Below are 27775 nucleotides of genomic sequence, written 5' to 3' on the forward strand. Positions count from 1 at the left end.
AAAGTCCTCCTACTCTGGGTGCCAGCTCACCAAGCTCGCCAGCTCACCAACTCACCAAGGAATAAAAGGCAATGAAAAAGCAAGCGATTTCGCGAGAAAAGGAGTGAACATTCCACTAACTGTACCAGAACCGTTCAACTTTGCAAGTGGAAACCGACTTAAAGCGGAACTCAAGAACCTGGAAGACTCCATTTGTAACATCGAATGGGAATTCTCCAACGGTATGTTAAGTATATCAACACTCGAAGAAATTTCTCAGAACTTAGGACCGAGAAAAAATGATTTTCCTTGATTTAAGTAAGAATAATGTTCTGATTGTCACGGTGTTTTTAACTGGACACACTCTCTACCTCAGTAGAATGAAGTTAAAAAATCGGCGAATGCAGATTCTGTGGTCAGAATGGGGAAACACCAGAATACCTTATCACTGAGTGCGCCGAGACGACTACCGTTCGTGCCATAAACTTTGGTACGGCTAAGGTTTCCATAAAAACATTTGAAAATTGCGGACAAGTGAACTCAGAAATCCGAACAAAATCCCGTCAAATGAACTCTGAAATCGAAACAAAATCCGGACGTCGCAAAAAAGAAACTATAAATGTGTTTATGAACTTTTACAGGACGCAAATAATATAGCCCCGGAATCAACAAAATATAAACCAAAAAAACATTCACTTTCCAGGAATGGACCAAAAGCGAAAAAAATTAGCGCCAAAGTATAGAAATGGGTACTTTCGAACATGCGTCGGTTAATTAGAGCTTCTAGTAGCATCGCAGAAACTAAAATATTCGATAAAGTAACTGTGAAATTAATTCAACTGTAACTGGTAAAATATTTTGCTAAGTTAAATTGTTTTTGCGGTCAGATTTCCCGGACGCTTTTCCAAATCCGGACCGGACCGCCCCGGACACTTTAAAAGTCCGGGTATGTTAGGGTAAATCCGGACGTATGGAAACCATAGGTACGGCTGATATCGGAGATGAAGAGCTGGCCTCTACGAAGCCGTCTCAGATACTGGCTTTTGTTAAAGCCCGTTATAATTCAAGAAAACGAAACACCCAATAGATTTCTAAGGTCGCGGTGATTAACTCCTCTTCCAATCATTCTACAAGGGTTGCATATTCAGTATTGCCTCTTCCTTGATAGTGCAATTTGCATCGTTTTAATTACACACACACAAACAAGCCAACTCCCGTATACCTAATATTCTTATTTTTTATTTATTTAGATAATACGGAACCGATGGACAGGGGTAGACGCAGGAGGCGAAGAAGGCGTGGCAGGAAGGGCCGCAGGAGGGGTAGAAGAGGCCGAAGACATGCCGAGGCCAAGGAGGTCAGCAGCAGCTCGTCCGAGTCTGCCAAGAACGAGAAGAAGGAATCTCCTCCCAATATCGTTCCCGAGAAGCGAAAGTCAGACCAGGAAAAAATAGGTCAGCAGTAATACAAATGGCACATTAAATATTCTAAAACGTACCTACTTTACACTACTCGCGAAGTAAGCCGAAATAGGTCAAAGTCGATTAGAAAAGGCGCTTATTTCGTGTTTCCTTGTCTAATAAAAATAAGCCGAGACAAGACAAAGTTAGACGATTAAACACGAAATAGCCCTCTTCACTATTAAACCTTGACCTATTTCGGCTTACTTCGCGCGGGTATAATGTAGAGTAGTTCAGTAAATAAGGACACGACAAGAAAGTCTCGGCGTAATTCGTCGGTTTTTTAAGCGGATTGTGTACCTTTTGGAGAGTAGTTTTCAGGGAAAAAATTGTAACACAGTGCTAGGCCCCAAATGGCTAAAAATCAATTTTTCGCAAATATTTGCCAAAATATGCAATTTGCAGAAATTTTCTCGGAATAAAAAATGAAGCTTAGGTTATTATCTATGGTTATTATCTACAAAAAAAAAGGTCCTGACACTTTTTTTCGTAAAGTCCCAGGAAAAAGGTTAAAAACGACCCTAAAGAGACAAAGAACGGGTTTTTCGCTAATATTGGCCGAAAGATGGAATGTAGATTATTTTCATGATCGGCTAAATGGAAGATTTGGTTCTTAGGTAAAAAAATGATCCTGACACCTTTATCTGTAAAGTTTTTCGTAAAAGGAAACCAATTCGACTATTCGTAATTTTATAATTTTCTTTTGTTTACACTTTCCGGAAATTCCAAAAAGGCGGAAAAGACACGAATAGTTGATTTTTATTAAAATGCGATTAAACAAATACTTCAAATTTGAGTTGCTTAAAGAGAGAACTTCTAAGGACAAACGCAGAAAATAGATTTGACAAATTTTTTATATTTTTCTTCTTCTTCATACTAGGCGAATCGCTTGTTTGGTTTCGTCGTCTCTACCGGTCAGACTGACAAGTTGTCGCTCAATCGTTTTCGTGGACGTCCTAAGCTTCTGCGACTTAGCGGTGATTTGTCGCGTGCAACTCTCACTATGCTTCTGTTTTCCATTCTGCTGATATGCTCGTTCCATTCTTCCTTTCTGTTGAGAACCCACTCATTTACGTTTTCCACCGCATGCATGCTCTTCTTATGTTTTCATTTCTCTCCCTGTCCAGAAGCGTCTTTTCAGCTATTCTGCGTAGTACTCTCATTTCGGTTGTCTCTAATAGTTGTTTAGTTTTTGCTGTATCAGTTCGAGTTTCTGCAGTGTATGTCGTTGTTCGTCGTACCGTTGCCTTGTAAATTCTCGCTTTAGTTTCCACCTCAATGTTTTTATTTCGCCATATTGTGTCATTCAAGCATCTTGCTATTCTAGTTGCCTTCGTTGTCCGTTCTCGCACCTCCGCCTCTACATCACCATATCCTGATATTTCTATACCTAGATACTTGAACTTCATTTCTTGCTGGATAACATTGCCTTCGACTTCCAGTTTGCATTTTAGTGGTACTTTTGATGTCGTCATGCATTTAGTTTTCTGCTGTAGATCCTTCGGTAAACGCACATTTCTTATTATTTCGTACATAATGATGTTGAAAAGAAGAAGGGTCAGGAAGTCACCTTGTCGGACACCACGGCCTACATTTATTGGTTCGGCCAGGACCCTGTTAATTTTTGCATGTATTTGGTTCGCTTCATATATGTTTTTTTATGGTTTTAACGAGGTTGTGTGGGATTCGCCTATTGTAAAGAAGGTGTACAACGTCACTTAGCTGCACACGGTCGAACGCTTTTTCTAAATCAATAAAACACACATACGTTGGTTTGTTTTATTCGATTGATTTTTCTGTTATCTGTCTTATGACAAAAACCGCGTCTGTGCATGATCTGCCTGATCTGAAAACTTGCTGTTCATCTGCTAAGCTTGTTAAGTCGTTAATTTTGTCGTTTATTATTATTTGTATTATCATAAAATATCACAAAATTCAAGCAAGTTCCATAATGTGATAGCTGTTGATTCTACCTTTTAAATGAACTTTGAATCATCAAAAAATATTAAATTTTAGCCGAGTTATTAAACAATTTGTTAAGACTTGGAAAGAAGATTCAGGTATTTTCGAGACGGAATATTTCTAAAACTACTAATTCTACGCAAAAAATTACAAGGGCCATTTTTGTAGGTGACTAAGCTTCATTTTTTATTCTAAGAAATATTCATGAATTGCATATTTTAGCAGATATTTGCGAAAAACTGATTTTTAGGCCATTTGGGGCCATTTTTTCGACCAAAGCTGGCCGAGCACGGTGTTACAATTTTTCCCTAAAACTACTACCCAAAAGGTACATATACACAATCCGCCTGAAAAGTCCCGGTCGGCAAATTAAACCGTGGTTTCAACTAGGCCTGTTCCGGTGGAATACCTTTTTAACACCGGTGTTGGGCTGACACCGGTGTTGGCAACGACACCGGTGTTGACACCGACACCGGTGTTCATTTAGATACCGGTGTTCATCTACAACACCGGTGTTTATCTCGACACCGGTATTGATATAGACACCGGTGTTTGGTAAATGGGTTAAAGAAGAAATCGTCTTAATTAATAAGTTCATAATAAATCTGACAATAATAATGTCGTATCGATGCTTATTTTTATCGTTTATTAAAGCGCACTGACATAACTTAATGCTTTCAAATTTAAATATATTTTTTTTGCCAGACTAATCACTAAAATAAAGTGGAAGTGTCAGATAAACAATTATAAAGTAAAAAATTGTTTAATCAAAAAAAAACAGAAAAAAAAACAAAACATAAACAAAAATTCGTAGCTGTAAAATAAACTAAAAAATATTACATTAAAAAAACAAAAAAAAAACAAACGGCACCATCGACATCGACAGTGTTGTTTATCTCAACACCGGTATCGCAATGAACACCGGTGTCGAGATCAACACCGGTGTTGTAGATGAACACCGGTGCTGAAATGCACACCGGTGTTGAGATAAACACCGGTGTCGGTGTTGACACCAGTTCACCGACTGAAACACCGGGGGTCATCAACACCTAACACCGGTGTTCAAATCTCAACACCGAACAGGTCTAGTTTCAACCTTCATTTACTGTACTTCGAGGCCGTTTGAAACGGCCCCGAAGCAGGGCCTATTTTACCATAAGGCCCATAAGGCCCGGGCCTTGAGCCCGGTGGTCTGGGTGGCCCGTTACAGGTTGTAAAATATTCATAATTTCAAATGAAAATTTATTATTATTAAAAAAATATTTATTTTTTAAAATTAGAATTAATCGTTTTTTTTTCATTATTTATTTTGTTGAATACAATAATGTTTATTTATTTTTTAAAATTATTAAAAGAATAAAAATAGAAATAATTGTTTATTGTTATTTTTTAACCCAAACTAACAAGAGAATTTTTGAATTTTATTGGAAAAGAGGGCTCGAATTTTTGCTTGGGCCTTAGAGCCCGACTAGATGAAAAATAGGCCCTGCGTTTAAGATAATAAATTATCACTGGAATATGTAATTGATAAATTTTATTGCAGATTTCCATTCCAAATCTGGCAATAGCCAGAATCACCAGAGCAGCCATAGTCAGGACCGCAATCAAGCACAAGAGGAAGATGATATCGACTGTGGGAATCCAGAGTGCTTGTGCAACATCAAGCAGGAAGATGATCTAAACAGGTGCATGTCAAGGGATGATTACTATCACGATTCTTATTTAAACTAAATCGTCTGATGGACTACAGTTCGTGATGTCTTGTGATAGCGTCTGGTGGAAATTATTTGTCCAACCAACTGTCTTGTGTACAGGAATTTTTTAGCAAAATAATGTTTATCTATCACGTAAAATAATTAAAAAAAAATGATATGTCTTTTTAATTTTTATCAAATAATATTTATATTCCTGCAAGAAATATTACCAGCGGAAGCAGAACAAAAACTTAACAGCTTAAAAGACTAAAAATTTCCCAAAAAAATATAAGGATTAGCTGATTATTAAATACTATTTTGTTAAACATTCTTGAAATAAAACATTTACACAATATATATTTACATCATATTCAAGTTGTTTTATTTATTTTCTTCAAGTGACAGAGTTAGTAATTATTTCTTCTAAATACAACAACAATACAACTTCAAACACCATTAAACAAGAAGCGTGCCTTTGCAATACAAATATTTGGGAGAAATTGTTAAATTTTCAGTTAAAAAATATATCTTAAAAACGTGACAACATCGGTAGTAGATTAAAATTAGAAGATCAAATTACAGAAAAAATTCAGTGGCTCTCAAATTTTTTTCAAAAAAAAAAGATTTTTTTTTTAAATTTTCGAACTTAAATAACTCGGTTATTTTTGACTTCTTTGAAAAACGGTAGAGAAAATATGTTTCTTTTATCGAGATCTACCACCCCTGAAAATATTTGCGCTTATTTAAGACTCACCTTTATATTTGATATATTAGAAATAATTCTAAAATAATGATGAAACAAATAATAATAAGTGGCCAGTTACTCAATATATTCTAGAGTTTGTGTAAAGGCGTCGTGCATAAAATTATTAAATGCTCTTATAATTCTCATTTTAAAGTTGCGTAGATTGAATCTGATTCTTTTTATGCATTTTTGAAGCATTACATTTTTCTTCTTCTTTCGTTTCAGTTTGCCATATTGCTTCTTGAAAAGTATCTCCGCTATCAAGACCAAACCTAAAAGAATATACGAGTACTTTAATGAAAATATGGATATTCTTCATATTGTAGGAGAGTAGGAAATATAATATTAGAAATCGTTCCTGTTCAATTCACTTTGTTTCATTAACTGTATATGATCGAAAAAGATCGACCTTAATTTGGCATGAAAATGACGTCAATCATCGACCAATAATCAAGACATTCTCCATGTAGCTAATTTTATATATAAAATGATACCTGTCTTTTTTCCATTTATTTTTGATGGTATGGTATTTCATATTAATATTTAGTTAGCCGACCATACCAACAGGTATGGCAGGCTATTAAGATCGACAAAAAAAAGTTTTTTTAATTTCACTCAAAATGAGTCATTTGGGTCATAAATTACCTAAATATAAAATATTTTTATGGTGTCTGTCTGTATATCTGTCCGTCTGTCCGTTTGTCTGTAATACGATAACTCAAAAACCGCTAAACCGATTTTAACCAAATTTGGCACAAAAATACTGTGGCACCAGAGAATCTGACGAATCTAGTTGTTGGTGGGGGCGGAGGGTTGGTAAGGGGGTATGGGAGGGGGTTAAAAATTTAAAAAAATCATCACTCCAAAATTACAGTAGCTAGCGAAACGCGGTTTCAATTTAAGATTAGGAATAATATTTGCAACAAAATTTGTAATAACATCAAAATCAAAGTCGGAGTTTTTGAGATAAAAAAATTGGAAAAATTTCTTTACTTTGAAACTAAAAGAACTGCCTACCAACTTTTTATTAACATATTAGTATGACCTGTCATCGGCACCATTTTTTTAATCTTTATATTTTTAATTATTATTAATCTTTATATTTAAGTTTAGAGTAAATATACTTTTACCGGAAAACAAATGTCCAATTAATAATAAGTAGAAGCTGCCCTGAAGCATTTTCAAGCTGATTGGTTTTAGTTTCTCGTTATTTTCACTCGCTTTAACAATCCTTTTAGTCTCTTTTTTGCCAGCTTGTACTGTAGTAGTACCTTCAGTTACGGGCGCTGCAACTTTTTTTTGCCTACCCAATTTTTCGTACTCATTTTCCGTCATTTTGGTAATAATTCCAGCTTCAAAGATTGCCATTAGTCTAAAAATATGTATTATAAATTATCCTGTGTTTATATCTTCTACATCAATCAGACTGAATACATAGAAACCGAGGGTGCGTCTCCAAAGTGGCTCGCTTCTATAACTTTTTTATTTTTTCAGATAAAAAAACGAGATATTGAGATTTGGTATGTATATGACATAAATTAGGATTGATTGACGTATTCAATTGTTTTTGGTCACTTCCTGTTTCACCGGAAATGACGGCAACTTTTGATTTTTAAATGGCAACTTCGATATATTTTTACTTTATTCGATAAAAAATGATACCAAATAAAATGACATATCATATGTCAACTTTTGACATTGTGGCTTAAAAAATCTTATTCTAAATTTCAATCTAGAGTGCCACGACTGTGTTCAAAACACTAATTTCTAATCAAGGAGGCTTGGAAAAATAGATTTGATCGTCTAATGTTTTTCGGGTCTTGTCCTAGCCGGTCAAAAGACGCCCAGATTGTATTTTTAATCATATCTCAATTTTTTCAAATGGAGCAAGGGTACATTAGCATATTTGGAAAAAGCATTTTTTTTATAATTTGGTACCACACATTTGGTATTTCGCATCAAATTGTCGTTATAAACGGCATGTTACAGTTTTAAGTAAACCATATTATGTGAAAATGACAAAATTTGACATATGATATATTATCATGGTGCAAAAAATATCTATGGAAAAGTAACCACAAGAGGAATTGTTACATCATTTAAAAAATGTTGGGAAGTTGATTGTTTCCCATCTAAAAGTAGGAAATGCCAATACAGATGAATGTATTGTAATTGTAATAGAAGTAATTCCAAGGGTGAAGTTTATTATAATTAGTGACCTGTGCTTTTTTTTATGTGTAGATGTTTAAGGTTTTGAGAATAAATCGGTTGAACGAAACCCAAAATTTAGAGGAAGTATTTGCATACCCAGAATATGCTCATAAACGATTATAGATCACATTTCCTATAATGGTAGGCAATTGTTCAATACAAATTAACTTTTTAAGTGACTGAAATATTAAATAGTTTGCAATATGGTATATCACTGTAAAAATATATTACTGTTAGGTACAATTAGGGCCCGATACATTTCAAAAAGTAGAATATTATTTTATATTAAATGAGGTATTGTACCAACAATCAATTTATATTAATAATGGAGATTAAAAAATAACAGAATAAATATAGTTCTTTTTTTATACTACAAATAAAGTATAGAATACAACAGTATTTAAAAAATAAATAAAAAAGTTATGCCCCGGCCGAGATTCGAACTCCGGTCTCTCGCTTCCTAGCTGACTCTTCACGCACTGCTCCACATTTTAATTTAGCAACTTGCTTAGCGATAGTTCAATGACGGTTATATAAAAACAGGTTCATTACAATATCTCGACGGTTTGAATTGGCGCGCGGAACGTGCTGACCAATAACGCCTCTGTTATCACCTGTGACGTAGCGACCAACCTGCGCAATATCATACCTTGTTTTCTTTATATTAATACCAGGGGTATCATTTAAAAACGAAAAGTTGTAGTCCTTTCCGGTGAAAAAGAAAGTGACCGAAAACAATGGAATACGTCAATCAATCTTATTTTATGTCATATACTAACATACCAAATCTCGATTTTTTTTATCTGAAAAAATAAAAAAATTATAGAGGTGCGAGCCACTTTTGAGGCGCACCCGGTATTTGGCATATCTAATTCACTTAATCCATTTGTCATATTAAGTATAATATCCTTGATTTATAATCTCCAAAATAAAAAATTGCTAAGGGTAATAAATTAGTCAGACTTATTCTTAAAAAGCCACACTGTATATTTAGAACATCTAACCTACTTAATCCCATTTGATATACTAAATATAATAATTGTCTTGATTTATAATCATCAATAGAAATTTGCTAAGGGCAATAAATTACTCTGACAACATACAATAGCGTCTATCATCTTCAAATAATACTTACATTTTATTAATTTCTTCAATGTAAGGGCACCCTAGTTGTAAAGCTACAGCTGAATATGCCGTGTTTAGTTTTTTACTGAGATGAAAATTATCTGAACCTAAAAATATCAGAGTTTAATGAATATACCTAACTAAATAATCTACGTTGACTGGAAAAACACACCAAAACGTTGAATGTCGAAAAATAACGTTTCCCTGCCCGCCATCACAGCGACATCTTTTCTATCTTTCACTAGTTTAACTCCTTCTTCTACCGACTCCACGACATATTTTTCTTGTTTTCGTTCCATGATGTTCCAGATTTCGCCATAAATTCCTGTACCGTTCTAGCAGAAAATAAATGTCATCATAAGAAAACCAAGTCTACAGGGTGTTTCAAAAAACATGTGCCATCTCTCATGATGGGAGGATCCCTCACGTAAAAATAAGATATATTTTTCATATCAACATAGGTCCGATTCTACTTTATTTCGTAGCTGCAAGAAGTTAAATATTCATTTTCTTTCGATTTATTATAATTTTCTTCCAAGTGCCTTTAGCGATTCGAATGAACTTTTCAGGGTAAAAATTACTATAGTGCGACATATTTTAATGCTAAAAAGTGTCAACATATCCACCAGAGACGTGCATATGCGTTATCACTGGAATATTTTTTTTAAACATGTGCGCTACTGACTTTCTTTTCTCTTGTTAGAAAAATTAAATAGGCCGTTTAAAGCCGATTAAAAGTTGTATCTTGATATTTTGTCGATTTCGATCTCGCTGAGGAGATAAACGCAATTTTATTAATTACAATTAATTAAATTAAAAAGAAAATTATGATTTAGTAAAATATTTATTTCATCTATTTTACTATATTACAATTTGTAACACTGATGTTTAGTGCCACCTACAGCAAATCAGAAAAAAATAATGATATTTAAGATAATTTCAAAAATAGACCTTTTATAAGTTTTAATATCTTGTCTAGCTTTAAAACTATGCGTTTTCGCACCCATATTTATAGGAACTTTTTTCATATATTTTGATGGGAAATCAATAAGTACTTATTTAACACTTTGGTTAGTTAATGAAAAAATTTAAAGGTCTCTATTAAACTTGTTTAAAGGCAAATTAATAAAACTGCGTTTATCTTATCAATGAGACTGAAATCGACAAAATATCAAGAGACAACTTTTAATTGGCATTAAAAGTGAGCAAAAACAATTGAATACGTCAATCAATCCTAATTTATGTCATATACTGAAACCAAATCTCGGTTTTTTATCTGAAAAAATAAACATTAGTTAAGAGGTGAGACACTTTTGAAACACACCCGGTATAAAGGGATTAAAAAATGCTCAATTATTTAAAACCATAGGTTTTATCCTCGGTTTTATCCAAACATTATGAAATAAATAATTGTCATCATTTATTTGCTACAGGGCTGTTGATACCAAAAAATCATTTACAAAGAAACAATTTACACGCTTAGCCCGTTAAAAAATATTACCGGATTTACTACTGTACAATATTTTACCGGACTGAAATCAAGTACCTATGTAAAGGTATGCTTTACGATGCAATTTAAAATAAAAGAATATGTTTTATAAGTTATAACCCTAAATGGCCTAAGTTTCACTTACCTCTAATAAAGAAAAAGAAGGACTATGCCTTTCGACATATAAATGGTAGTCTGCAGTGGACATAACATCTCGAAGTTGATATAAATTATTTATAGCTTTTTCTAAAGAAAAGAATATTTTAAATAGCTGGATAAATGTTGGTTTATTAGGAAGGAGACTTTAAAATTTATATACTTAATAAGACCAATTTTCTAAATTTCATTATCAGGTTCTAATTTCTGATATTCGACTTAAATAATTTCTTACCTCTGCCAGGTCGAGCTAGTAAGGAAGTCAAGTTGGCCGAATACATGTCAGTAATAACGTAAGTCGCCGAAATTGACAGCAGACTAATAAAAAATCTCGCTTTGATTGTAGAACTTGGTTCTCGACCAGCTGAAACAAATATTTTCTTGGTTAGAGCATTTTAAATGTTAAATTAATGTGGATTTATACTTTGTTTCAACAATATTGTTACGGTAAACCATGTACAGTCGAAGAATAGTCTGGCATGAGATCTAACTCTAAACCTGGGTTGCCATAAGTTAGGTAAAGCGATCAACGCGTATAGAAAAGGACCTACTATAATAAATGTTACTCCGATAGCAGGCCATACCTAAAATAACAACAGATTTTAACATATTTTATTTAGGGTTTCCATTTCAGATTTACCCGGGCAGTTCCGGGTTTTTAAGGTGTCCGTGTTGGTCCGGAATTTGAAAAAATGTCCGAAAAATCAAACCGTAAAAACAACTTAACTGTGTTGATTATAGTATGTAAATGTTTTCGTTTTAGGTGCACTCGTGTATGGTGGATGTGAATTGTGATTTGTTTGACATTATCTTATTATGATCATGTGCGCTTCGTGAATATAAGTCTGTCCAACGATCGATTGCGTTTTGTCTGTCATTTTAATTCACAAGGAAATGGTATTTTATGTAATTTTTTGAATGTCGTTGTCGAAATCGTCTCTGCTAACTGTATTAAAAACGTATGCAGTATAAATATTAGTATTGCTCACAAAGGCAAAAGGGTATACCTACTTAACACTCTTCCAACTGTCTTTTACCTTTAAAGTAAAGTCTGTCTGTGTGTCTACCGAGTCAGAAGAGTCAGGGAAGAATATCGTCAGACGATATCCAAACAATGATTGAAAATACCATTTACCTGTAAATTAAAATGACAGACAACAACTCTCACTGTTAGACATTTTATCGTTAGACAGACCTTACATAAATAAATTCATAAATTATTTTTCGACGAGGTCCAGATCTTGTCAAAACTTTGTATGGAAACCCTATCCATCACATTTAACTTGAACATCTTAAGTCTACGTAGGATTCTTCGAATAGCGTAAAATTCCATGCATAATTGTTTTGAAGTTTCTGTTTAATGTATACTAATTTGCTAATATTAACCTGCCATTGAAAGGGTCTTAACAAAGCCAATGCCTCATTGAGTCTGCTTGGGGCATGTGTTACAAAAGCTCCGCTATCTGCCAATGTGATGAAGGAAAATTCAACGGCATGAGATCTTTCGTAGGTGATACCTACGTCTCCAATAAAAAGATCTGCTTCCTAGAATGTTTCATACCAATAAAAATGTAATTTGATACAGTTGTTTAGTTAGTTATAGGCCAGTAAACATTTCTTCCAGTAAAAAAGAGTTCTTAGATTTGTATTTTCTCAACGTCTCGATTAATGGAAAATTTTAATTTTTTAGTTTTGCCAGCATCTGACTGATTGAAAAATTGTTATACTCAATTCAATTATAATACAAAAAGTTTTTATGTGAGTTTTGTTGTATGGTCGTGTTTCAAGTAGTGTTAATGTTCCCATAATAAGTCCCATATTTACTATAATTGCCGATTCGGTTCGTGTAAGCGGCGATTCGGCGGAATGTCGGTTTTTGAGCGAACCATCAAAAGAAATATGAAAAAATTTCCAAACGAACCAACAAATTGTATCGACAAACCGCATTGACTAACCGAATCAGCGAGTAGTGAGTATGGTCCTCAACCAAAACCTCACGAGATTAAAGCTGAGAAACAACGGCGAATGCAGATTCTGTGGGAAAAATAGTAAAACACCAGAACACCTCATCACTTAGTGCGCCGAGACAACAACCGTTCGTGCCATAAATTTTAGTACGGCTGATGTGGGAGATGGTGAGCTGGTCTCTGTGGAGCCGTCTCAGATACTGGCTTTTCTCAAAGCCCTGAGACTCTATGATGAATCATAACTCGTTATAACTCAAGAAAGGGGAACACGCAATAGAGATCTGTAAGGTCGCTGTGATTAATCCCCCTCCTAAAGCATTCTGTATTCTACAAGTACCTATTAACCTGTAAACAGTATTTTGCATCTGATTTGTCGTGCATTGAGAAACATTTCTATTTTGGTATGTTTTAATTATGGTGCTTTTTTGTTTTAACATGTTTTATAATAAAAAAAATTTGTATAGTGTGATTTTCTGTATATTACTGTATAAGAAGATTGTTTTTCGAAAACAAATGTGAAAGCAATTTTTCTGACTATCTACACCAAACTAATATTTTAATCATGTTTTGTGTTATGTTCTTCTCTTATTTATACCTATTTTAATTATATATAATTATTTGCTTAAAATTAATTTTTAGGGTCCTTATGAATAGTATACAGGGTGTCCCAGAAATAAGTGCAGATATTTTAAGGGGTGATAGATCTCGATAAAAGAAACATATTTTCTCTTTACTGTTTCAAATAACTAATAAAGTCCAAAATAATCGAGTTACCTACTTTACTTTGAAAATTTCCAAAAAATAATATTTTTTGTATAAATTTTGAGAACCACTTGATCTTTTCTTGGCTTTCTTTTGTTTCAAATTTTCAAAGAAATGTTTCCCCCAAAAAAGGCGTGTTTCTGGGGTCGAAATATATACTACCAGCTAAAATATCTGTACTTATTTCTGGGACACCATGTACTATATTAATTGAAACGTTGACAAAATAGAAATCTATAATAAGAACTTTAAAGTCTCCATTTTACTGGCCTATAACCAACTAAACAACTGTATCAAACTACAAAATTGGGGTCACAAAGAATAAAAAAAACTAAAATAATTGTAGTAGTTGACTGGATAGAAAATTGACATACTCTTTGCAACATTAGGCCCATAACGCCGTTGAATGTACCATTTTCGGATATGGGCGATCCTTGGATGCGTTGAGGTGGATCAAAATAATGATACCTAGTAAAAATATAATAACTATACCGGGTGAGTCTCAAAAGTTGCTCACCCCTATAACTTTTTCATTTTTTTAGTTAAAAAAAACGAGATTTGGTATATTAGTATATGACATAAGTAAGGATTGATTGACGTATTCAGTTGTTTTCGGTCACTTCCGGTTTCACGGGAAATGACTACAACTTTTGATTTTTAAATAACACCCCCGGTATATTTTTACTTTATTCGATACAAAATGTCACTCTGAATAGAATGACATATCATATGTCAACTTTTGACATTTTCGCATATGGTTTATTTGAAATTATAACTTACGGTTCGTAACGAAAATTTGACTCAAAATACCAAGTGTGTGGTATCAAATTATTCGTAAAAAAATGCTTTTTCCAAATATGCTAATGAGCCACCCTCGTTCTATTTGAAAAAATTGAAATATGATTAAAAATACGATTTGAGCATTTTCTAACTGGCCAGGACAAGACACTAAAAACATTAGACGATCAAATCTATTTTTCCAAGGCTCCTTGATGAAGAATTATTGTTTTTAATATAGCCATGGCACTCTAGATTGAATTTTAAAATAAAATTTTGTATTAAGCGAGAATGTCAAAAGTTGGCATGATATGTCATTCTATTCAGAATGTCATTTTCTATTGAATAAAGTAAAAAAATACGGAGGGTGCCATTTAAGAATCAAAAGTTGTAGTCATTTCCGGTGAAACAGGAAGTGACCAATAACAATTGAAACCACCAATCAATCCTAATTTATGTCATATACTAACATACCAAATCTCGTTTTTTTATCTGAAAAAATAAAAAAGTTATAGGGGGTGAGCCACTTTCGAGACGCACCCGGTAGAGTTTTATGTAACATATTTGTTATTTAATCTATTTACTTGAAATTTAGTTTCTTCGATAGCAAAGAAAGAATTCTATCATCTCTTCCACCAAGCACTTTGAACGTGTGGTTTGTTTCGTAATATTTTACGAAATGCCATGGAGGTTTCTGTAATAGATATTTACATTAAAAGTCCGGTGAATTAACTTTTGCAATGTGAGTGAGATGTTTATTTCGCAATAAGTATTACATAATACAGAATTTTAAAATGAATATTGTATAAGTTAATTGCGGACAAATGACGTACAACGTTTTATTTCATCCTATTTGGGTAAAACCTATGTTTATAAATAATTGATTATTTTTTAATCCGGTTATGTATGTTTTGAATACTATTATTGTATTTACTAACGTAATTGTTCTAATTTTATTTACGTCAAAGTAATGGTTATTTTCTTTCATCTATGGTCAAAGTCGAGTCACTTAAAATTCTTTGCTATAAAAGGAATTCACTTATTTTAAAAAAGCTGATAAAATGGAGTCGATAAGTACTGAAAATATGATTCCGAAAGAAGTTATGGAGAAATCTAACCAGGCTACAAAACCGCTGATACCAAAAAATCATCAGGACAGTATGAAAAGAATTTGTTGGTATAGCCCGGTATAAAATAAATCACTGGACTTGCTGTAAAACCTTATATAATTTTAAAAAGTATGTGCTAGGATGTATTTCAGGAAAATATTTTAACTAAGTTTCTTCGTATAAAATTAGGATTATTGATCTAAAACAATAAATGTATTTATTTGTTTATATTTAATTACCAACAATAAACATTCTCTGATAATTATTATCGAAATAGAAAGATTCTCTTAAAAAAGTACACGTGTTTCAAGAGGTGGTAGGTCTGGAGAAAAGAAACTTCTACAGAGTGGCTCAAAAAAGTGTGAGTGGATCGGGACGATTTTTTAAATATTTAATTTTTTGCTTCCTTTCAGATCGCTTTATATAATCCTAAAATATGAGTAAATATATTTCAGTAGTTTCAGAGATATTAATAAATAAATAACAAACATATATTTTTTAGCCTTTCTTAAACACATTATTAAAAATACATGAACTGTCCTGAAATCAAAAATATATTAAGCATTTACTTTAGATGGTCTACTTACTTTGCTATATAATATCGTAATTTTAAATCATACAGAGTATTCAAAATTCTACACCAAACTTTCTGCATAAATTATCTTTGTTTTTTTTTAAATGGAACACCCTGTATATTATTTTTTCTTTAATAGATGGAATATTAAAAAATGTATTTTTTAATTTACATTTTTGTATTTAGAATATTTCAAAATGTTTAACGGTTTCGCAAATATTCACGGTTTTGTATTTCATATGGCATTTTTCACAGTAATTTTTTATCAAAGCTACTCAATGATTTTTCACTTGTATTTTACCGTTGAAAGAGCTATATGAAATAATACCGCGAGTATCTGCGAAGCTGTTAAAAATTTTGAAATACGCTAAATACAAATAATATTAATTTTTTTTTCTCCATCTATTAAAAAAAACAATATAAAAGGTGTTCCATTAAAAAAACGAAGAAAAATTATTTTAAATTTTATAAAGTTTGGCGTAAAATTTTGAACACCCTGTATGATTTAAAATTACTATATTTATAACAAAGTAAGATCATCTAAAGTAAATAGCTAATATAGTTTTGATTCTCCGAACAGTTCTTGTATTATCAATAATTTTATTAAGAAAGGCTAAAAAATATATTTTTTTATTAATGTCTCTGAATCTATCAAAACATATTTAAAAATATCTTAGGATTATGTAAAGTGACCAGAAAGGAAGCCAAAACTATAATAATATACAGGTTCCATTTAAAAAAACCATCCCGATCCACCTAGATTTTTGAACCACCCTGTAGAAGTTAAATTATTATCCTGAAATACATCCTAATACCATACTTTAGGTTTGCACTTAAAACAAAATTCCTAAGTTTTTTTATTCCAGGATCTACAGATGTCCGACGCACTATTGCCGGACCCTGTATAAACGCGTGTTTTACAATAATACAGTAGGAAATAAAAAGATACTCTATAATTAATATACTTAACAAAACGCAGTCAGCATATTATATTTTAAAAATAAATATTTTTTGTTCTATATCAATATTTTTTTTTATAATTTAGGAATAACTTCCTCTGCAGGATAAAGATAATAAAACCAAAAAGAAATGTAAGATAAAGTTAATAAAATTAATCCAGGTTGGATTAAAATTTTATTGACCTTATCTTTTAAACATAATAATTGTCTATCTCTGTAGTTTTTTCTACTACTAAAATAATTAAATTAAATTTGATATGTAACACTCAATTACTCTTAGTTATCAAATCATACAGGATGTCCCAATAATCCGTGGACATAGAACTACTACGTATTTTTGGAATAAAAATAAGCTCATTAGACACAATTTACCTCTATACAACCTTCGTTTATCTGTTAGAGGACATCAAACTTAAAAAAATAAACATATTTTTTAAGATATTTTAAGAACCGTTGTTCCGATTTGAATGAGATTTTGGGTATTTATGTTTTGCTAAAACACGTTGACTACCTCGCGAGGCGCGTGTGCTTCGCGCCGGTCCCTGGACAAAGTTTACTTTTAGTAAACTTTGCTATAGGCCCCGCGGCTCATACGTGCTTCGTACTTAGGTTTCTACACGAAGCCCAGTAGCTCAGCGTTGCTTCGCGCTGTAATGATGTGCATATGGGCGACAAATGGGTATGGCCCAGCAAACAAACTATTGGTATTAACCCGAGCCTACATTGAATATAAAGGGTGTTATTTAAGAATATACTATCGATCATTTATTATGCATTTCTGTTGTTTTTTTTTGCGTTAACAAGTTGATAAATGTGTTGACATTTTTATTAAAAATACTATAAAAATTGGAAATAAACATTATAAATAAGCGATAATAACATGATAAGTAGCAAAAGTAGTAGAGTTCACAATAAGCAACAATAAAAAATGAATGAATCTACTGCATAAAAGAACAGAAAGGGAATGGCAGGATGAGTGGGCAGGTACTCCTTCAAAGCTTGCGCAATAAAACAGGATCCGTCAACCCCCATCCTTACGTCTTGCACTAGGACGAGCGGACAAATCCAAAGTGTCTCAATCCAAATCGTCTTCGTATTGGGCATACTTCGGTGACTCATGCATATCTGCTTAACAGAGAAATACCTCCAATGTGTATAGTCTGTGATGTTGAGTTGACAGTAATTCACATTATATGTGAATGTCCTCAATATACGGTAGAAAGAAATAGATTCGATATAAGTGGTGAAATTCGTGATAATTTGGCTGAAGAAGAGAAAATTAAAAATGTTTTGAAATTTATGAAAGATATTAATATATACTGTGATACTCGTCTGTGATACTCAAATCCAACTGTGATACTGTGATGTAAATAATTACCCTCTCGTAATTATACCTATTTTTATTATTGTTTATTTTCTGTTGTCTATTTTTTTGTATTTGGTTTTTTATCCTTTTGTCACTCAATTTGAAGTGTATGTGACAGTGTGATTTTATGAATTGCCCTTGTAAGATTGAATCCCTTGAGGATATTGAGATGGACCCCTGTAATTGCATTATTGTTAACAATAACGAGTTGTATATGGCTAATGATCCTGGTGATCAATGCCTGAAAAAAAAATGAAATAAAAACTATTCTTTGGGACATTTGTTCGAACGATGAGGTTAGATAAACTTACAACTACTATACAATAAGAACCAAACAAATGAATTTTCAGAACTACGTGTGCATCGCATGGCGCCAGTATTCAAATTTTGTCTCTGAGGCTCCGCGATGTACAGAAGAAGATAGAAGGGTGCGATTTGCACAAACCTGCGCCACTTTTTTGTCAAACGGAAGATGCCGTAAACAAAATTTTCATAGCCCTCTTCGTTTCTGAGCTACAGGGTCTTTTTGAACATTTTGCAATTTGGGACACCCCTTGTATCTCTGTTATTGTTAAAGGTATCGAGACGGTGAAAACTGTTTATTGTAGAACTATTTACGTAGAAATAGAGTGGTCTAGTCTGTTATTCTCCGAAAATAATATTTTTAAAGATATGAATTAAACTTATGGTATCTTAAATGGAACACCCTGTATATTTATAAATTATATGATCTGGCTTGCCATAAGCTTCTCAAAAATATATATCACTCTATATTTATTTTCACTATTTAGTGCAATATTTTTAAAAAAAATTAAAAGATCATATTTATTAGTAGGCCATGATTGATAATAAAAGAAAATAAAGAATTATTAAAAGTATACTGCTATCTGTCTCTTGTTTTATTTTGAGAGCCTTTTTCTTTAGGAAAACTCTTATATATTAGGAAAACTTATCTCTCTACCGCTATTTGTAAATTTTGGAAGCTATCGTATCGGAACTTTTAAATATTCCTTTAGCTAATTTAATATACTTTCAGCAAGATGGGGCTCCTCCGCACAAGTAAACTTTCAACGAAAATATTAGAATTTTGCACATTGTTAAATTATTATTTCTCAAATCAATGAATTGGAACCAATGGACCCATATGATGGTCCACCAGATTCCCGGATTTGTCCGTTCTTGATTTTTGAAATATGAAATATATCATGGCAACTAATACAATGTCGGAAAACACCTGGAAAATGCTACAATAATGCAAGCTAATAATGCAAACTTTTAGATATTTGCAAACCTATCCCGTTATAAAAAAAAGAAAAATATATTCAGAGATTCAGTGGTAACAGTTCAAAAGTAAAATACATCAATTCCAAATAATATTTTAATATGTCATGTGTATGGCTATTTTAGTAAATACCATATTGATTTTTTGTTATTTATCACGGCCTACTAATAAGAAAATTATATATTTTAAATACTGCAGTAAATAATGAAAATACATATAGAGTGATATATATTTTTGAGAAGCTCATAGCAAGGCGGATCATATAATTTATAAATATACAGGGTATTCCATTTGAAGAAACTTAACTTTAGTTCATATTTACAAAAATATTTTTTTTGTAGAAAAATAGACTACACTACGGTATTCTACGTAAAAAGTTCTACAAGAATCAGTTTTCGCCTTCTCGATATCATCCATAATAACGGAGATACGGGGGCTGTCCGAAATTGTAAAATTTTCGAAAAGATCCTGTAGCTCAGAAACGAAGAGGGCTATGAAAATTTTGTTTACTGCATCTTCCGTTTGACAAAAAAGTGGCACAGGTTTGTGCAAACCGCACCCTTCTATCTTCACGAATAACGGAGATATCCTATGATTTCAACCAAAATGGGACACCCTGTACACGTGCATCGCATTCAGAACTATGACCCTAAATGTCTATAAATAATATTATCATTAAACATTTTATGTGTTATTTATAACATTTTTGACACATTTAAAAAAAAACTATTGGGCCCCATGTTCAAAAAAAATATTTACTATTTGGGCAGTCAACGTGTTAAAATTTGACTTTCACAAAAATCAAGAAAAAGTACGGGAAAGGTAAAAACTACCGCCCCTGCATAAATTTTATTATAAATATTTTCCGACTCCATCGATGACAAATTTTTTCGTATAATGGTCCTTCTAGTATTTACTACATTTCTGTCTCTTGTAAAAAAAACGCTATCGCGCATACTTTTTGAGAATTATTTTTCCGAAGGTGACTTCCAAAAAATGTTTCTTGTCACATCAATCTATGCAGGTGCATAAAATCTATTAAGCGGCAATAATCTACTTGGCGAAAATATGGAATTTTATGATAGTATCAGAAATTATATTTGCCAATAAGCTTCATAAAAATCTTCAAAAAATAAATATATGTTAAATTAATTTGCGTTCGGGTTTATTATTGGTTGATGGCCTCTAACGGACAAATAAAGCACTTTTGTATAAAAGTAAATCGGATGCAATTAACCTGTATTGATTCAAAAAATACGTAGTTGTTCTATGTCTACAAAATATAGGAACTCCCTGTACATATTGTAGCTCTGCTTTGAAAAAAAATTCTCCAAATTTTTTTTTGAAAAATTATGAGCTGTGGCAGTTTTTACAACAGACAGAAAATGTAGACCATTTACGAAAAACGGTGTCATTGGTGGTGTCGAAAAATAGTTATACTAAAATTTATGTAGGGGTGGGGGTAGTTTTCACCCTCAACGTACTTCTTCTTGATTTTTGTGAAAGTCAAATTTTAAGGCACTTAGACATCCAAAATCTCATTCAAATCGGAACAACGGTTCTTTAATATCTTAAAAAGTATGTTTATTTTTTTAAAGTTTGATGTCCTCTAACGGAAAAACGAAGCAGTAGTTCTATATCTACGGAATATTGAGACACCCTGTATAACTTAGAATTTAATCCAGAATTGAATAAAAATTTTAAGCTAACGTGTAGAACTGGAACTTTTAACACTTTTCCATGAAAATCTTTATAAACTGATTTTTTATTGGGCAAGGTTGGATGAGTAAAAAGTCCACCCTTCTGATTCCACCAGTTCACCATACCCAGATGGTGTTTTCTATGTGATGTAGCTTGGTTAAAATACAGTCTAAACCTAAAAATTTATATTAGTACTAGAAAGAAAATAAATTTATTAAATAGAATTATAAATAGGAGACTAACGCGTCATTTCTTGGATTGGTGATAATGAAGACTCTCATAGCATGATGGATGTTCTGAAGAAACGCACCAGTGAGGGCCTGTCTACCCCAGTTAAATATATAAACTAAGTTTCTTCGTATAAAATTTCGATTATTGATCTAAAAGAATATTAGAATAGTAGAAACAATAGTATTAAGTATTTATTTGTTTTGTTTGGTTTGGTTTGGTTTGGACAAAAAAAAAACAATCTGCAGTAATTGATAATTCCTTCAGTTTAGTAACAATTGTAAAAATGTACTAGGTGGTATAGTACCGTATTCATACGTACTAAATAAACGACGGAGTGCCATTTCTAGATGTATTAGTGATAGAAATACTAATAATTGCCCTGGAATTTGATATCTATAGAAAAAACACCACTAAGATATATTCATTACACATATGACTTTTAAATTTCTTAGTTCATGTTCATGTAATATGGATATTCTCCATCATTAGTTGATAAAAAAATTAGAAAACATAGGTATAAGTTTGCGATTTCTGCAAATTCTACTTTTCAAGTGGAGAAAGAAACGCTAAAATATTTTTCAATGCCTTTTTATATAGAGAGTTAGGTACCTATCTTGTGGTTTAAAAATAATTTTTAAGAATGCCTTTTATAAACTTGTGTATAGTGCTAATAATAAATAAATTATAAATTACAACAATTACTGGGTAATCGTAAAGATAAAACACCTCCACTGGAAAGGTCGGGTATTTATATAAGAATCCAGAATGTAAGAAATCAGAAATATGTTGTGCAAACTAGAAGATTATTAACTAGATCTAAAGTAGATATGGTTAAGATGAGATATGGTATACCGGAAAAAGCTTGCGTTGCTCAACATATTGTTGATAAAGAACATTATATAGATATTAATAATTTAAAATTAATTAAACAACTCTTAAATTACTGGTAATTAAATTCGTATGAAAGCGTCAAAATTAATAAATGTAAAGATAGTATGAACAAAGACAATGGTCCAATTCCTTCCAGTTCTCTGTTCCTATTGCCCTAGTTTCATCAAAGCAGTTGGTTTTGACTCGCTGGCTAATTTTACCATGCCTATCTATTTGTAGATATTAGTTTAGTTTTAATCATCTGCTGATGATGCTAACATGGTCAGCGAAACGCGCGTCCAGTGTAAAAATAAAGTGTTTTGGTGTATTATGGTAAATTAGTGTTTTATTTTGGAGATGTTCACTAGTCAAAATATATTACCAGTTAAAATACTCGCACTTATTTAAGAGACAAACTGTATAGACCAAAAAATATAGATATGCACATTATGATTTTAGATAAATAAGTATGGTATTAGAGTTATTTATAATTATATATTAGAAATATTGCTGCATTGTTTTTCATCTGCAATTTGTTTATAATCCGGTTTTTTAGTTATTACTTACCTCTATTAAAAGGTGTTCATAAAATTTATGGGATCCAAAGAATACAGTGTATGATATCTTGTTATTTTCCATATTGTATTTTATAGTATCATAATACTGAAAATTATAAAGTTAAGAACCATAAAAATTAATTAATATACTAAGCTAAGACCAATTTTTATAGTTTTTGACACAGCTTTAATAGTCAGCAAGATATTTTGAGACGATTTACACTGAAAATTCAAAATCTATGACATGTCTGATATATGGGGAAGAGTACAAGCTTAGACAACATTATACGTCTATGAATACAAAAGTCACTCAGCAATCAAGAGGACATGACAATTCGCAGAAATGGCAGCTACCATTGGAGTTATCCGGCTGAATATTGAATTAGCTCTCTCTTGCTAATAATGTATTATACTCCAAAGGAAAAGTTTACAAGAGTTTTCTAAACAAATATGTCGTGTTAAAAATAAGATATATTAAAATAAGTTTAAATTCATACCATACCCCTTGAAAAGACAAATAAAATTTATTCAGTTAATAACAATTATCTTACCTTTTCTTGTGTTTCGATAGTAGATAAATTAAAAAGCATTACACTAATTCTTTTTGTATCAAACTGTTTTACAAGATGCTCTAGAAAATCTTTATCTAAAATGAAAAATATTTACATATATAAGAAAATAGTGTAAAAATGCAATGAAAAAAAAACGCCAATTACTGTGGGTAGTGTAGCAAATCTTAATTTCATTTTGTGGGAACCCCTTGATCATATCAGTCACTGCATTTATCAAATCACCGCCATTTTCAGCATTAATGCTTTGAATTTCAGCTGAAATGAAAAAAACTCTAAATCTATTGATTTTTAAAAACATGTGGAAACGTCGAATTTAAAACACCCTCACACTATGCCCGAAATGTTTCGCGAAATATTTCTGGAACAATTTCGTATGATATCTACGAGGAATTAAAAGACCTAGAAGAAGAGACCGAACCTGAAATGGGACCATGATATTAGGAAAAAGAAATTAGCGGGGATAACTTGCGCCCGCATAGCCAACAATAGACAACAATGGGCCCAACTACAAAGGGGATATGTAAGGTAACTACACCATAATTGGAAATTTTTGAACAAGCTGAAAATGATGATACTAATTCATTATAATAAAATTAAATAATGAAAATAGTGTAATAATTATATTCGAAAAGTTTGTTTTTTTAAATATCTACTATACAGGGTGCTATAAATTCGAGGTACGAGCATTGGTATCTCGGAAACCGTAACAGATACGAAGATTGGAGCTAAATTGGAGCAAAGTTGCGCCTTGCAATGTTCGCCAACATGCTATCAAAAAAGTTTAAAAAATTTCAAGGATTGCTGAATTTTTTGAGAAAAACGGATTTTTTTAAAAATCAATTTTATTTTTTCCTGCCGTTACTTTTTAGAAAATCAAAAAATTAATAATTGAACATTCTCATAGCCACTTTATCAGGGCTATCTGACAGTATTTTTAGATTTTCAAATTATCTGATAATTTGTGAAATACATATTTCCTGGCATTGTTTATTTGAGGTTTTGAAAGAAATCAGTCTCTTGAATATAACGATGTGCCACACTTTTTTTAGGTACTAATAATAAAATTATTATTTAAAATTTCATGTCCGACTCTGGATTTTTAAATTATTTAACCTGATTATATTCATCGCAACAATAAGGAAAATCGATAAAAAAACACGATGTTAATCTGCTTCGGACTGTTTCGCACATAGTGTAGAGGGTGTATTAAACACGCTCTACAGTATTCGCGAAATAGACCGAAGTATCTCAAGGTTGAATAGTAAAAGGGATTATTCCATATTTCCTCGTGTAATGAAAATAAGCCGACACGAGTCAAAATTAAGCGAGAAAATATGAAATATCTCTCTTTGCCGTTCGACGTTGACATACTTTGTTCTATTTCGCGAATGGTGTAGAGCGCTTTTAAAAACAACAAATAAAAAACTTTTCATATTAATAATAAAATTCTGGGCCTAACATGTTGTGCCAGAGCTGGCAGAGCCATTTCGAAATGCCATTTGTATGCTAGAGCACATTCTGTTGTTTTCTAGCAGAACAACAAACCAATTACATGACAATATCGTACAAGGCTTCATACAACGATTGATAAATATTAATTATTTTTATTAATGCATAATAGTTACTTACATTTAAATGAATATGCAGAAAGTTTAGTTTGATAGCTGACATTTATCAGATATATAAATATAACTGCAAGATATTTTATCATAATAACTATTTAGGTTGTAAGAATCTGTATTCGGAACTACAACGTATACAGATATGAAAAATAATAAAATGTCAATCATACCATAACCTATTGTAATTATTAATTACGTACTGACTTTGAGTGATATTAAGAAATAACTTCGTGTCAGCATTAGAAATTCTTGGTCTAATTTTATATTGAGCGTTAAAAATTATGTGATCGAGTATCTTGTAATAGATTAGTTAAACAATCAGTACAAAACTGTATTACAGGTATACCGGGTGGTCGTAAATAGCTTTATTAAAGGTCTGCATATGCTGAATACACATATCAAATTTAAACAGTTTTGGACAAACCGTTTTTAGACCTTCTTATATTTCCGAACGCATTTTGTAGGTACTATTTTTGTTATAAATGTTGAGGTATATTGATTTCCTTTTTACAAATGACGTTAAGGTAATACCCTCGCCCCTTGGCGACAGGTTCAGGAACCTCGCTGGCCATTATGCTGCTCCACCATTCCCAATCCGTGTGCCGGCGAAATTATTTGAATGTTTATATTATATTATATTTATATTGTTTATTTTATATTATCTTTTATTATTGTTTAATATTTTTGATTTTCTGTATTTAATGGTTTATCTCACGTCATTGTTAAGTTTTAAAGCTTCTCAATATTGTAACAATGAATAGATTAAATACTAAAAAAACAGCGCCGGATTTGAAGTTAGTTTAAATAAATTGTGTTTAAATGCACAAAAAAAAAAATAAGTGTGGCATATCATTGTACTCAGGAGACCGAATTCTTCCAAAATCTGAAATAAAAAATGCAGGTCCGTATTTAAAAAAATAAAATTGGTCTCTGTATCCCACAAAATTATCAGATAATTTAAAAATCTAAAAATGCTCTCAGATAGCCCTAATAAAGTGACTATGAGAATGTGTAATTACTTTTTTGATTCTCTAAAAAATAACGACACAAACAATAAAATTGATTTTCAAAAAAAAAACTTTTCCCTAAAAAAAACAGCGATACTTGAAATTTTTAAAACTTTTTTGATAGCCATCTTGGTAACCATCCCAAGGTGCAACTTTGCCCAAATTTAACGGTCTTCGTATCTATCCTATTACGGTTTCCGAGATACCAATGCTCGTACCTCGAATTTGTAGCGCCCTGTATATTATTTTATAAACGCGTGTTCAAATATTGATCTTGTGAAATATATATCAATATAAAATGAGATGTAATTAACGAAATATCATCTTCACAACAGATATTTTAGAAAAGTATAAGTTCACTTATTTCATTGAGATTTATGAAAAAAAGTCCTTTGTGGCGGGTATAGAAACCGACACGTCATGGAAGTAGCTCGAGATAAAACGAAATTGAACGAGACAACAGGAGACAATTGAAAGTCGCCAGAAATAAATCGCCGACTCCCTTCTCCGCAATTTCACTAGTAGTTTCGAGGCGTTTTTAAAAAATTAAATTAGGCTGAGACAAACGCAAACAAGCCCAGACAAAGTTAGACAAGAAAACACGACGTTAATCTGCTTCGGACTGTTTCGCACATAGTGTAGAGGGTGTATTAAACACGCTCTACACTATTCGCGAAATAGACCGAAGTATCTCAAGGTTGAATAGTAAAAGGGGTTATTCCATATTTCCTCGTGTAATGAAAATAAGCCGACACGAGTCAAAATTAAGCGAGAAAATACGAAATATCTCTCTTTACCGTTCGACGTTGACATACTTTGTTCTATTTCGCGAATGGTGTAGAGCGCTTTTAAAAACCACAAATAAAAAACAACTTTTCATATTAATAATAAAATTCTGGGCCTAACATGTTGTGCCAGAGCTGGCAGAGCCATTTCGAAATGCCATTTGTATGCTAGAGCACATTCTATTGTTTTCTAGCAGAACAACAAACCAATTACATAACAATATCGTACAAGGCTTTATACAACCATTGATAAATATTAATTATTTTTATTAATGCATAATAGTTACTTACACTTAAATGAATATGCAGAAAGTTTAGTTTGATAGCTGACATTTATCAGATATATAAATATAACTGCAAGATATTTTATCATAATAACTATTTAGACTGTAAGAATCTGTATTCGGAACTACAACGTATACAGATATGAAAAATAATAAAATGCCAATCATACCATAACCTATTGTAATTATTAATTACGTACTGACTTTGAGTGATATTAAGAAATAACTTCGTGTCAGCATTAGAAATTCTTTGTCTAATTTTATATTGAGCGTTAAAAATTATGTGATCGAGTATCTTGTAATAGATTAGTTAAACAATCAGTACAAAACTGTATTACAGGTATACCGGGTGGTCGTAAATAGCTTTATTAAAGGTCTGCATATGCTGAATACACATATCAAATTTAAACAGTTTTGGACAAACCGTTTTTAACTAATTTAATAATAACTGCATTTATTTTTAAATTAAAACTGATTAGGTAACAATGCAAAACCCGTAAATGTCAACATGGCTTAAGTTGTCAATCTA

General features: G+C 32.0%; 2 protein-coding genes and 1 long non-coding RNA gene across 4 annotated transcripts in view; 2 read left to right on the plus strand and 1 right to left on the minus strand.

Annotated features, from left to right (window-relative positions):
* The window catches only part of LOC115888499 (serine/arginine-rich splicing factor 11-like), an 18459-nt gene extending 12994 nt beyond the window's left edge, over positions 1-5465 (plus strand). Inside the window, exons 4-5 of one of the 2 annotated variants that reach the window (XM_030908250.1) lie at positions 1230-1433; positions 4945-5465. In XM_030908250.1, the coding sequence (XP_030764110.1) occupies positions 1230-1433; positions 4945-5132 (392 nt within the window). In that variant the 3' untranslated portion in view covers positions 5133-5465. The remainder of the gene's footprint in view (positions 1-1229; positions 1434-4944) is intronic. The other variant, XM_030908251.1, reaches the window with a different exon arrangement.
* The window catches only part of LOC115888497 (ionotropic receptor 40a-like), a 35892-nt gene continuing 13571 nt past the window's right edge, over positions 5455-27775 (minus strand). Inside the window, exons 5-19 of the mRNA XM_030908248.1 lie at positions 23693-23803; positions 23528-23622; positions 22987-23082; positions 21562-21698; positions 21328-21493; positions 14912-15021; positions 13925-14018; positions 12208-12366; positions 11246-11405; positions 11057-11185; positions 10811-10911; positions 9349-9511; positions 9187-9283; positions 6971-7212; positions 5455-6112 (exon numbers count right to left, since the gene is read on the minus strand). Coding sequence (XP_030764108.1) covers positions 5916-6112; positions 6971-7212; positions 9187-9283; positions 9349-9511; positions 10811-10911; positions 11057-11185; positions 11246-11405; positions 12208-12366; positions 13925-14018; positions 14912-15021; positions 21328-21493; positions 21562-21698; positions 22987-23082; positions 23528-23622; positions 23693-23803 — 2057 coding nt within the window. The 3' untranslated portion in view covers positions 5455-5915. The remainder of the gene's footprint in view (positions 6113-6970; positions 7213-9186; positions 9284-9348; positions 9512-10810; positions 10912-11056; positions 11186-11245; positions 11406-12207; positions 12367-13924; positions 14019-14911; positions 15022-21327; positions 21494-21561; positions 21699-22986; positions 23083-23527; positions 23623-23692; positions 23804-27775) is intronic.
* Positions 11200-11651, plus strand: LOC115888500. The gene is made up of 3 exons (XR_004051275.1): positions 11200-11338; positions 11456-11532; positions 11585-11651. It is a non-coding gene; the product is annotated as an uncharacterized LOC115888500 (long non-coding RNA).

The sequence above is a fragment of the Sitophilus oryzae genome, unplaced genomic scaffold, assembly GCF_002938485.1.
Source record: "Sitophilus oryzae breed Bouriz unplaced genomic scaffold, Soryzae_2.0 scaffold_771_pilon_pilon, whole genome shotgun sequence".
NCBI classification, from domain to species: Eukaryota; Metazoa; Arthropoda; class Insecta; order Coleoptera; family Curculionidae; genus Sitophilus; species Sitophilus oryzae.